Here is a 13,003-nt window from a genome sequence, read left to right on the forward strand (position 1 = left end):
AACAGTGCTATTAGGGAGGGGGGTTCCAGGATTTTGACCTGGTAGCACTGAAAAAACTACAATATATTTCCAAGTCAGAGTGGTGAGTGACTTGGAGGGGAACTTCAGGTGGTGGGGTTCCCATGTGTCTGCTGCTCTTGTCCTTCTAGATGGTAGCAGTTGTGGGTTCGGAAGCTGCTGCCAAAAGAGCCTTAGTGAGTTTCTGCAGTGCATCTTGTAGATGGTACACACTGCTGCCACTGTTTGTCAGTGGTGGAGGGAGTGAACGTTTGTGGAAAGGGTGCCAATCAAGCGGACTGCTTTGTTCTGGATGGTGCCAAGTTTCTTGAGTCTTGTTGGAGCTACACTCATCCAGACAAGTGGAGAGTATTCCATCACATTCGTGACTTGTGCCTTGTGGATGGTGGACAAGCTTTGGGGAGTCAGGAGATGAGTTACTCACTGCAGGATTCCTAGCCTCTGACCTGCTCTTCTAGCCACAGTATTTATATGGCTAGTCCAGTTCAGTTTCTGATCAATCGTAACCCCCGGGATGTTGATAATGGTAATGCTATTGAATATCAAGAGGTGATGGTTAGATTGCCTCTTGTTGGAGATGGTCATTGCCTTGCACTTGTGTGGTGTAAATGTTACTTACCATTTGACCACTTGTCAGCCCATGCCTAGATATTTTCCAGGTCTTGCTGCATTTTGACATGGACTACTTCAGTATCTGAATCATCATGAATGGTGCTGAACATTGTGCAATCATCAGCGAACATCCCCATTGAAATGACTGACCTCCAACAACCACAACCATCTTCCTCTGTGCTAGGTATGTCTCCAATCAGTGGAAAGTTTTCCCCCTGACTCCAGTTTTGCTAGGGCTCCTGATGCCACGCTTGGTCTATTGCTGTCTTGATGTCAAGGGCAGTAACTCTCACCTCACTACTGGAGTTCAGCTCTTTTGTCCATGTTTGAACCAAGGCTGTAATGAGGTTAGGAGCGGAGTGAACCTGGCGGAACCCAAACTGAGTATCAGTGAACAGGCTATTACTAAGCAAGCGCCACTTGATAGTGCTGATGATGACCCCTTTCCATTACTTTACTGATGATCGAGAGTAGGCAAATGGGGCGGTAATTGGCCGGATTGGACTTGTCTGCTTTTTGTGTACAGGACATACCTGGGCAATTTTCCACATTGTCAGGTAAATGCCTGTGTTGTAGCTCTCTGTTTCCCCCAATCCTTTGTGCATCTTGTTTCCCCTTTCTAATGTTACATCCTGGTGTCCAACACCCCCCACCCCTGCCTTAGTTCAAACCCTGTCCATAGCACTAGTGAACCTTCACATGAGGACATTGGTTCCAGCTTTGTTGAGGCCTGTACAGGTCCCAACTCCCTGCAGAACTCCTCAAGAATGTAAAGTCCTCCCTCCCTCCCTCGTCATTTCTCCAAGCATGTATTCATCCGCTCTATCAAAATTCAGATAACTAGCAAAGGAACCATGGAGTAAAGGAAGAGTTTTTTTTAAAACTCAGCAAGTTTTTGTGCCCGAAACAGTCATGGATGCTGCTTCAATAATAATTTTCTAAAAGGTTTGGTCATACCCAAACACAAAATTGCAGGGTATAAGGAAAGATCAGAGGCGTGGAACCAGCTTGATAGCTCTTTCAAAAAGCCAGAACTGGCGCAACAGGCCATTTGGTCTCCTTCTTTGTGCTAAGATTCTACAATCCAATTACTCCCTTTCCCCCAAAAATAGATAGTTCTGATTACTGATGGCTTTCTGGTATCTTGCCCAAATCATCTAGAAGCCAGAACAATGAAGTATTTATAGGCATTGTGAACATGGATCCAATGCAGACAAGACCAATTCTGTCATTGCCTATTGTCTGTATCCATTGTCAACATATGCATACAGTCAACAGGAGTGAGATGACCATGTAACAAGATGGTCTTTTGCCTCTATGTGTGATAGAGGAGTCTCTTTAGGCACCTACAAAGACAGCACAGCACCTAGCAGCCATGTAAAGAGAACTACAAATTGCGGATGGAGGTGGTCATGTCTTATAATTACTGGTGAGCTGATTCTGTACGGATCTCCCTCACTTATATTGCCAGTGTTGAGCACATGCAGTCAGCACTTAAACAATTACTCTCACAGGAACACAGGCAGAATAACTCAAGACTCAGATGGTGTTGCCAAGAGTTCGTTTTTGCTTAATCTTTCTATTAAATTAATTTCACATTAATTCCCTGCATACATATGCTAGTACTTTCTTGATTGAAGTGGCCAGATATCCAGATTGACTATTTATACAGTCTGATGCAAATCTCTGTTTTTGCACTAAGATTGAGAGGTGATAATGTTGCTCAAATCTGGAGACATGGTGTAAACAAGATGACAGAGTTCATGAGTCAGGCTTAAACCTCTGAACGTGTATAGCAGAGCCTTTGCTGAAAGAACAACTTATAGCAATCTTGTCTTGGCCCTCACTAGCAGTCAAACTGCCTGACAGAAAGTAATGTGAATGATTAAATATTTAGTCCAGGCTTAGTAGGGAACATATTGAAGGACTACTGTACCTCTGGCTGGGCTGTTCAAGTTTGAAGATATGAATAGTTTCTGTATTACTTGATGCTGACAGGAACTGGGAGTCTCTGCTGAAAGCCAGGGAGCCAATATTTACATACCTGTTGGAGAAGAAAAATTACACTGCAGCATAATCATAATGTGGTAAAGATAGAGGGCATGAACGTGGTGATGAGCGAAATTACTCCCATGCGCAATGCCAGCTTCAAAATAACCTATCACCCAAAATACCTGGGGCAGAAAGGGGAAGTCAGACATTCCTGAAAGAACACAAAAATTTAGGATAAAATCTGTGGGTTTCCACTTTGTTAGTGATACATTTCAGAATTTTGGTACCAAGGCCACAGTGAATCTCCTGTGCATCCCTCTACATTAAAGACAGGTCTGTCTGAGAACATTCCGTGAATTCCATGGGAAATTTTACCTATTCCATGTTCATGAAACCTCAGTGGATCCACAACTGGTGATGTGACACATGATCGGCTGAGGCCTAGAAAACCTCCCAACGATAACGATGATTGATCCTAGAGGGAATAGCGTACCTTTGAAATATCCCCGGGTTGCTTGTCTTAGCAGTGAACTTCTCATTGATAAAAACAATCTTATTTTTTAAACAAGCCTTGAGATCCCACTTTTGGACTGGAGCGGGTGAGCAGAGATCGAAGCGGGTGGCAGCTGCTCCAATGTCAGCCAGATGTCACAGAGGTGACCCTCACATGAGATGAGCTAATTCAGCACAAACCAGGGCGTAAAGCTCCAATTTCTCTGGTGCATCTGGTTTGGTTACTGGCTGGATAAATATTCTGAGCCCTTGAAGCAGTCTGACCCACCGCACATCATACGATTACTTCCTACTTATTGAAAATCTGCAGGGGATATGGATAGCATTCAGACAGCATCCACCTTGGAAGCATTCAGGAGGAGGACCTGGAATGAAATGACAAAAAGCAATTTCTTTGATGGTTTAAAAGCATGCTGCTCCTTGAATGGGAGGTCCAAGGCCAGAACTATTCCACGTCTAAAGTTCCTCACCTCAGGGAAGCTGCTGAAACCCAGTTCAGACTATTCCCCACAAAAGGAAGGGACACAGCTTTCACAGCCAGGACAAAATAGCAATGACACCGACCCAAGAGCTGGCTGTGCACAGGCTCGGCAGGCCAAGCATAAAATACATTTATGAGCAGAATAAAAAAGTAAAAAAGAAAAATAGAATCAAGCCTGTCATCACTTTGCTTTTTCGAACCCATGCCTGAAATTACCTTTTCATTCCTCTCCTGAATTCATAGAGTTTCTGTCCCTCAGGCGTGGAAAAGACACGAATAACAGTACCCTGCAGAACATTCAGTGAGTGAGTGAAGCTCCGCAATTTACAACCACATATAGGGCATAAGAGCAATAATCTCATTCAGCACTTCAAAACAGTCAAACCTATTTTTTAAAAAAATCAGAAACCTGACAATTCCAAATCTCCTGCAATTGTTTTCAATCCAACTTCAAATCTGCAACATTGCATTACTTTCAAACTCCAACAAGTTGGATAACACTAACAAATTAACAGTCCTCACAGAATCATTTGTGATAAATCATTCTGACATTCACACAAGTGTCTAAAACTGAGGGCAAATGTAATCAAAAATGTGTCAGCAGAAAAACTGCTGAGGTCCTTAATTATGTGGAAGTCTGACTGTGTTAGTGAAATGCCAAATTAGCAAAAACGAACATTAAGAGTTCCTGAACCTAGTTCAGATGTTTCCATAAAGAAAGGGAAATGAGAATTAACCGCCCTTTGCTACTTTTATGTGCTTTTAGCAATTAGCTCCACACAATAATAATACAGGCTGGAAGGCAGCCCAGAAACAGAATAAAATATGAAAAGATTAAATCTTATAATGTCACAAAAAGCTTTACTCAGCACCTAAAATACTACTGGATGGAAATGCTGAGCTGTTTAGCACTATAGGGCTGATAAAATCCTGCTGCTGAATGGAAAACTGGGACATAGGATTAAACATAAAAACCTCAGGTGAACTTCGTCATTAATGGATGAGTTGAAAAAAATTGAGTGTGTGAACATTGTTAAGTAGGGAAAATGACAGACTCTCCCACACTCATTGGGAGACACTCCCTCACCCTGGTGCTCATGGGGGAGCCGGAGCGGGGAGTGGGGGGGGCTCTCTTTCCCCCAAGGCTCACCAGGGGAATCTCTTCCTTATGCTCAGAGTGGTATCTAACTCTAGGTGCCCCTGCAGTTGGTTTCAGAGATCTATCACAGACTAATAGCAGTCCACTGCCACACATTCAGCATTCAATGGTATAGTGATAACTGCAACAGGCAAGAAGGGAAAAGAATTTTTGAATCTACCTCAGAGGGGGAAATTACCTTAAAAGAAAGGAATTTATTTTTATCCAATCAAAATTCTAATTTTGGTCTATTGATTTGAGAGGTGGCTGTTTGATACACACTAACAATCATCTGGTGATAATTGTAATGATGACTGCTTACAATACTTCTCATATAGTAAAATAAAATCATGATGGAGCCAAGGAATTCACAATTAGATAGTTGAGCAGTGAAGAATATGTTTAGGGTTGTAGGAAGGACAATAGCAAGCAGAATCTTAAAGGTAATAATCTTTGGATTAATCCCGTTCCATGTGCTAGTTAGTTTTCAAAACAGGAGTGTAGAGAGCACATGAATGTGTGGTTGGAGAGAATATTGGAGGAGGGTTTTAGATTTTTGGGACATTGCGACCAGTTCTGGTGAAGATCGGACTCATACAGACCAGGTGAGTTGTAACTCAATAGAGGCTGGGACTGATGTCCTCTTGGGACAGTTTGCTAATGCTGTTGGGTTTAAACACATTTGACAGGGGGATGGGAACTAGGATCTAGCATTTGAAAGGAGAAACAAGGTGCAGAAAGGATTGGGAAAGACAAATAGGACAACAATAAGAAACAAGGACATCAATGATGGGGTCAGAATAAGAGATAGTGCAATTGGGTCCAAATTAGGTTTACTGTGCATATATATGAATCAATAGAGTGTGACAAATAAGGCTGATGAGCTGCATGCACAGATAGCAATATGGAATTATGTTGTTGTGATACTGGAGACCTGGATACAAAAAAAAGGGGCAGAACTGAGTACTAAATATGTCTGGATACAGGTGTTCATGAAGGATAGGGAAGAAAGGAGGGGGGATGGCATTATTGATTAAGGAGAATATTACAGTTCTGGAGAAAGGGGTCAAGACAGAATTTATTTGGATAGAGTTAAGAAACAATAGAGGTACACTACTGGATGCATTTTATAGGCTACCACTTAGTGGGAACAATATAGAGGAGCATATATGCAGGAAAATTACAGAAGGTGCAAAAATTATAGAATAGTGATAATGGGGGATCTGTAACTATCCCAATATATACTAGTATAAAAGGAAGATGGGGAAAGAGTCTCTGAAGTGTGTTCTGGAGAAACTTCTTCATAAGTATGTTTTGGGCCTAACAAGAAAAGATGCATTGTTAGATCTGGTTCTGGAAACTGAGATGATCCAAGTGGATTAATTGTCAATAGAGGAACATTTAGGGAACAGTGATCACAGTATCATAAGGTTCAGGTTAGCATGGAACAGGACAAAAAGTTGGAAGAGGAGAAGCAAAATTGGAAGAAGGCCATTTGTAGATAGCTGGCACAGACATGTCAGGCCAAATGGCCTGCTTCTGTGTTGTACCTATTCTATGATTCTATAATACCTTTTCTGAGGCACTTGCCAGTTTTGAACCTGTGAAGTTGAAGGTCAGTGCAGCAAGTGGACCATCATGTGCAGGGATTACGGAAACACTGTGCTGTTAGAAGAAAATGAGAAAAATCAGCTGACATATAAAACAATCACATTAAAAAGCTACAAATGACAGCTAATTAAAATAAGATGGTTTGGGCTGGACCGTTTTTAAGCAGAGAATTTAGTATGTGAAATTACTATTTCAGATTGGATGCAAACAAGAAATGTGCCTTTATATGGCATCTTTTGTGATCTCAGGGTGCTCCAAAACACTTTTTTTTAAAAACAGGCAATTAATTACTTTTAGGTGTCATCACAGTTGTATGAAAATGTGGCAGCCAATTTGTCTCACAAACGATAAGTGACCAGGTAATCTGTTATAGTAATGTTGCTCAAGGGATGAATATTTGAAATTTCCCTGCTCTTCTTTGAATTATTCATTCTCTTTTTACATCCAGCTGAGAAGGTAGTTGATTCTTCAGTTTAATGAATTGAACTATCAACACGAATTATATACTCAAAACTCTGGACTGCGACTTGAACCCACAACCATTTGTCTCAGAGATGACAGTGCTATCCAATGAACCACAGATGACACCTGGCTTCATTTCATTAATAATTAGCTGTTTGGTATTCAGAATTTGAGTATTGCTAATATAAAAAGAAAGAGGCATTTTGTCAAAGCTTTTCATCTTGAACTCATCAGGACAATGTGGAATAATACAACGTAAGGGAAACAAAAATTTATACTGTAGAAGAATGCTGACTGGTTGGCAAATGCACTCTGATTGGTAGAGGCATTGCCATGGAGAATGCACCAGTTAATAGTAACTGACAGTTAACTGCCAAGCATTGTTTGACATTTAAACCAGGCTTCTTGATTCTGATTGGTCAAGGCATTGCCCTGAGGAATGAACCAGTAAATGGCTGTCACTTATTTTGTTTAGCTAAAACAGGCACTATATGTATACATGTTCTTTCTGTTTGCAGAGAACAGGACCTTGTATATTAATATATGTAGCTTTCAGTACATGCAAATGCACCACACTTTGTATCTGACTGACATCTTAAACTGGTTGTCAGCGTAATTCTTAGCACACCGAGGATCATTTAGCAAATGTAGCTGAATTGCAGAATCTCATCTAATGTTGCACACTGTGTTTTGAGTTTTGCAATTTAGGGCTGGTTGGTCTGTACCTTGCCCTTTGTGAACAACAGAAGGGACATGCTGTTTGATATGATCTGCTGTCAAGCCAAAAAGACATTCTGCCTATCACACAAATGAGTAATGTGGTTTATGAATTTTGGTACCAGTGTGATGCTAGGTATATAGGTCGTACGTCCTAAAGATTGGCAGATCAAACAGCATGTCCCTTCTGTTGTTCGCAACGGGCAAGATACAGACTGTAACCGACCAGCCCGTGCTTGCAAAACTCAAAGCACAGAATCCAACATTAGATGTGATTCCACGATTGGACAACATTTGTTAAATAATCGCACCGTGTTAAGAATAACGCTGAATCAATTTAAGATTATCAGTCAGGCTCTCAGTGTGATGCATTTACATGTGCTGGAAGCTACATATATTAATATACAGGGCCCTGTTCTTTGCAGATAGAAAGAACATGTTCACACATTGTGCCTGTTTCCACTAAACAAAATAAGTGACAGCCATTCACTGGTTCATTCCTCAGTTAAGTTGTAATGCAACCATTACTGTCACCCACTTACCCGCAAAGTACAGACTCACCAAGTTATTTGCATCATAAATCACTATCTCCCCTATTGTGGCATTGCCAGGATATGCCAAATAGGAGTTGGAATGATTGATGGAAAGTGCACAAAGACCTAGGAAGAACAGACAAAACAGGACGTTACAATGCTCAGCATGTGATATTGCATTAGCGATACTGCATCACTGTCCTTCATGCACTCAGAATGAACGAAATAAAGTATGAATCTAACAGAACAAAGTGGGAACACAGTAAACACCAGGCTCATTCACAGTGGTACATGAATAGCTTCGGAGTTGTCCTTGTCAGAAAGGTAGTGCAATAGTGAAAACATAAATGCACGTCATCAAATGTGTCATTAAAGGATATAACAGTGAACTGTTATGGCAGAGTGGGATGTGAAACAATCAGTCTTACATTCTCACTCCACTCTAATGTTAAGTAAAAAGAAAAAAAATTGCATCAACATAGCACTGCCCATAGCTTTGGATGTCACTAAATTGCTTCTCAGCCAATAAATTACTTCTGAAGTGCAATCAATGATGTGTTGTAGACAAACATGGCAACCAATTTCTGCATAGCAAGGTCCCACAAACAGCAATGGGAGAAACAGCAGTTCATCTGTTTTGGTTGTATTAGTTGAGCAATAAATATTTGGCCAGAACACCAGGAGAACTCCACTGAAAGTCTTCAAATACTGCCATGGGATTTTTTTTTTTACATCCACCCGTACAGGCAGTTTGAGCCAGTTTCACATCCCTCCCGAAAGCACCATCTACAATGCAGCATTCACATGGTGAAGTGCCAGTCTAGATTATGGTTGTGAATTTCCCCAGAGCTGTTTCTACCTGCTGCTTTAACTGCACTCAATGTGGCTGAAATTGCACTTCTGTTTCATATTTCTAATAACTAAGGCATTAAATTAGAGCCATTTCACTGCTCACAGTGGTCATTCAAACCGATATGACAATAAGAACAAGCTGAGGGCTCCAGTTCATTAATGAACCTGCATTATGTGCATGTGTTTTGTAGGTAAATATTCCACCTCTCTCATTTGTTCTCACTTTGAGAGCATTTTTCTCTCTTTCTCTCACTCTCAAGCCCCTTTCTCTTTTGGCAAGTGCCTCTCTTTCGGTGGACAAATATCTAGTTCTACTTGTTGGTTTCTGTGTATGTATCATTATGAGCATCTGTTTCTACCTCCATCTTCTTCCCTTCTGCCACTTCCCTCACATAAAAGACTTATTCAAAGAAGAGAAAATGGTTGCCAGCTGATTTCTCTACACAGAGAGGAAAGCCCTAGATTCTGACAAAGCAGATACTGTAGGGGCATGCGTCATGGGCACTCTGTTCAGTTAAACCTGGCAGGCAAGAGAAGAGAGGCCCAAAAGGGTAAGAATTAAAATTATTTTTGTGGGGTCAGGAGAAGGAGAGCTTTGTAAGAATGTAAGCCACTGCTGCCCTGGACTTCAGACATTATGGATAACAGCCCTGAATTTGGATTAAACATTAGCTAGATCATTTGTGCTTCAAAATTCTCTTTTCTTTACCTTTCACTAACAACATTAAACTTCACCCATATTGCCAAACAACAGCTCAAGCCTAATTATAATAGTGCATAAAGCACTGTTCTATTGCTGTGTTGAATTGAGTACAACTGTGGCCATTGGAAGCTACTTTGGTTTAAATATAATCACAGCTTTGACAAAGGCAAAAATACTATGCCCAGGAAATTGCTACACTTTTCTGCTTCTTCTGAGAATAATGGCACAAGTGGCAGATTGTTTTCTTTTATAAGTTGCTATCTCTCTTCATTGGAATAAAGAAGATTCGAAATATAGCTGCGACTGCATTTCAAAAAACCGCTGGTCAATTGATTCTGTAAATCATTTTTACATATTAAACTCATGACTAAGGTCAGAATATATGCAGTCAGCAAGGGGACAAGGGAAAATGGCTTTCCCCAGAGAGTGATTAGAATGTGGAATGAGTGACCACATGGACTAGTTGAGATGAATGCCTAGATCCATTTAAGGGGAAGTTGGAGAATGGAATAGAAGGTGATGTTGACAGGGTTACATAAGGAAGGGCAGCAGGTGGTTTGAATGGAACATAAACACCAGCAGAGACCAGTTGGGCTGATGGCCTGTTTCTAAGTTGTATATTTTCTGAAATTCTCTCATTTATATGCTTGAAGCCACAGCTAGGTTGTAGTGACATGAAGGAGCCTTCTGGAATCTTGAGTCCAGATATTTAGTTACTGATTTCAAACAATTTTCACCCACCTGTGCGGTTTGGTGGTATATCTTGAATGGTTTTCAGTAACTTCAAGTCCTTGATGTTATGAATGTAAATGGCCTCCTCCAAACAAACTATCAGCCTCTGTAGTGGGAAAATAGGAGTTAAATATAACCTGGGGGTTTAGATAATTTTGGTCTCGATTAGCATGGTACCTGTAAAAAAACTGAAAAACAGCATTTTCAAGAGCCTGAGCCTACACATGGCATCCTGCTGGTGTGCAGCTGCTGCTACACATTCAATTGCAATACATGATGCTTGTGTGGACAATAAACAAAACAGACTGTTTGGGCTGAATGGCCTGCTTCTCTTTCCTGTGTTGTAATTTCTATGTAAGATTATCCAATTTTTGGAAGGTACAGAATAATACTATCAGAAAACAATAAAGCAGCCAGTCTTCCCTCAATTCTGATTAGCCTAACAAACACATTTTGAATTAAATCTCAAAGTAATCTACTTACATTTTAACTGGAAAACATTAGTATATTAGGGAGTGACAGCTGCCGGTCACACTTGACTCAAGAACTCAGGTGTCGGTGCAGACTCGATGGGCCGAAGGGCCTCTTCTGCGCTCTGATTCTGTGAACTGGCTCTGGATTACTGAGTAGCAAATGGGGAATAGCACCATATATACCATCAGCATAGACCTGCAGTGTGCACCCTGCTCTTACAGCATAAAGGAATCCTTTTGTTGTTACCCGGAGTACAGAGACTGCATAAGGTTTACAAAACCAATGAAGTGCTCCTGACGATTGAAGGGGGTGGGGAGAATGAAAGAAATGAGAAAGAAAGAGCTTGCACTAATATAGTGCTTTACATGACCTCACGATTCCCAAAGGTGTTTCTAAGCCAATGAATTACTTCTGAAGCATAGTCACTGTTGTAATGTAGGAAATGTCACAGCTCGTTTACACGCAGCAAGATTCCATAAACAGCAATAAGACAAATGTTTGCCAGGTCACAGGGAGCTCTCCCTTGATCTTCATCAAATACATCTTTTCATCTACCTGTGGGGAGACAGGGCCTAAACTTGAGGTCTCAACTGAAATTGGTACCACTGACAATGCAGTACTCCCCCTATACCTCAGTGGAGTCTCAGGCTAGATTTGTGCTCAAGTCCCGGAGTGGGGTTGAGTCAGAGGCGAGAATGCTAGCACTCAGCAAGTAATAGCTTTATGGTGGGGACGGGCAAAGAGAGAAGTGGAACATCGTGCAATCCTGCTTTCAAGAAAATAGCTCTCAGTAATGCATGTCAAAAGTCACATTGATGGCCTTCTTGCATAAGTATACTTGCACTAATGGTAGTTGCAGTCTTGTGCACTATATTTAACACTTGTGGCTCTGATAATATGCCATTGTTTTGGCTCTTGAACTTATAAGCCACGTCTGCTTTAAAGGCACTTGCTGATGAATCTTATGTTTAAAGCATGCAATCAAGTGTGAGCATGACGTTCCCTTGTTGCTAGTTGTAGCTAAAAATAAAACCTTTAGTTGTTAGGGAACAGTGCCAGGTAAAAATGTAAATGGGGAAAATGTGTTGGGAGGGCCAATACTCTCCCAAAACAGGTACTAAATTATACAAATCTTCACTTTAATTCCCAGCATTTTGTTTGACTACCAATACTGTTGCTTATTCGAAACAATCTCACAATTGAGAAAGGGCAGCCACTTAATACAGGGTGCTTCTGACCTGCAGCCTGAATGTTATTAAGTATACTCTGTATATTACTGGAATGTGGTCCCCATTATCTCAGTCTCTGATTTTTCTTATTACCTATAGGATCTAGCTGAAATTAACAGTACTGCTCGCCGGCTGTGACCCCCTCTTACCTGTCTGTTCAGCCTAACTGTGAGGATGGTATTGGAATAGCTGTAATTGCAAATCTCAGTCCCTTTCTTGAAATGATAAACGTTCATCCTCTGTGGTGTCGAGAGGCCGACAATGACCACCAAGCTGCTGGAAAACAGGCGTTCCACAATATACACATCAGGTGCATCTGCTGTATGGGGAGAAAGTGAAGGGTAGATGGGGGGTGGAGAGAGAGAGAGAGAGAGAAAAAAAAGAGGGATGAAACAAGAATGTTAGACTTATGAAAAGCAACTGTGCTATAGCTGTCAACAATGTTGGAATGAAAACTCTCTTGTGGCTCATTGGGTTAAGACAGTCAATTAGCTGAGCCATACAAAAAAGGGTTCCAGATTCAATCCATAGTGTTACTGCTAGCATTTAACATTCCTATAATGGGGAGAAAGAAAAACTGAGAGAATAAGGAAAGGAACAACTTGCATTTCTACAGAGCCTTTCACACCCCTTTCAGGATCAGAAACTGAACTGGACCAGCCAAATAAATACCGTGGCTATAAGGGCTGAACAGAGGCTGGGAATTCTGCAGTGAGTAACTCACCTCCTGATTCCCCAAACCCTGTCTACCATTCAAAAGACATAAGTCAGGAGTGTGATGGAATATGCTCCACCTGCATGAGTGAATGCAGCTCTAACAACAATTAAGCAACTTGACACCATCCAGGACAAAGCAGCCAGTTTGATCAGCATCCCCTACCACCACCTTCAACATTCAATCCTTCTACCACCAGCATATAGTGGCTGCAGTGTGAA

At 41.2% G+C, this 13,003-nt stretch overlaps 1 protein-coding gene across 9 annotated transcripts in view; it reads right to left on the reverse strand.

Moving 5' to 3' along the window:
* wipi1 (WD repeat domain, phosphoinositide interacting 1) overlaps positions 1 to 13,003 on the reverse strand; it is a 61,282-nt gene that overhangs the window by 25,151 nt on the left and 23,128 nt on the right. For 7 of the 9 annotated variants that reach the window (XR_005946576.1, XM_041216775.1, XM_041216774.1 and 4 more), the window contains 6 exons: positions 12,217 to 12,386; positions 10,374 to 10,470; positions 8,106 to 8,203; positions 6,327 to 6,419; positions 3,833 to 3,903; positions 2,567 to 2,674 (listed from right to left, as the gene is read on the reverse strand). Coding sequence is in view for 8 of the 9 variants with exons in the window: in XM_041216775.1 (XP_041072709.1) it covers positions 2,567 to 2,674; positions 3,833 to 3,903; positions 6,327 to 6,419; positions 8,106 to 8,203; positions 10,374 to 10,470; positions 12,217 to 12,386 (637 nt within the window). In the remaining variant the exon portion in view is untranslated. The remainder of the gene's footprint in view (positions 1 to 2,566; positions 2,675 to 3,832; positions 3,904 to 6,326; positions 6,420 to 8,105; positions 8,204 to 10,373; positions 10,471 to 12,216; positions 12,387 to 13,003) is intronic. The other 2 variants (XM_041216776.1, XM_041216782.1) reach the window with 1 other exon arrangement.

Source organism: Carcharodon carcharias, chromosome 22, assembly GCF_017639515.1.
Source record: "Carcharodon carcharias isolate sCarCar2 chromosome 22, sCarCar2.pri, whole genome shotgun sequence".
Classification (NCBI taxonomy): domain Eukaryota; kingdom Metazoa; phylum Chordata; class Chondrichthyes; order Lamniformes; family Lamnidae; genus Carcharodon; species Carcharodon carcharias.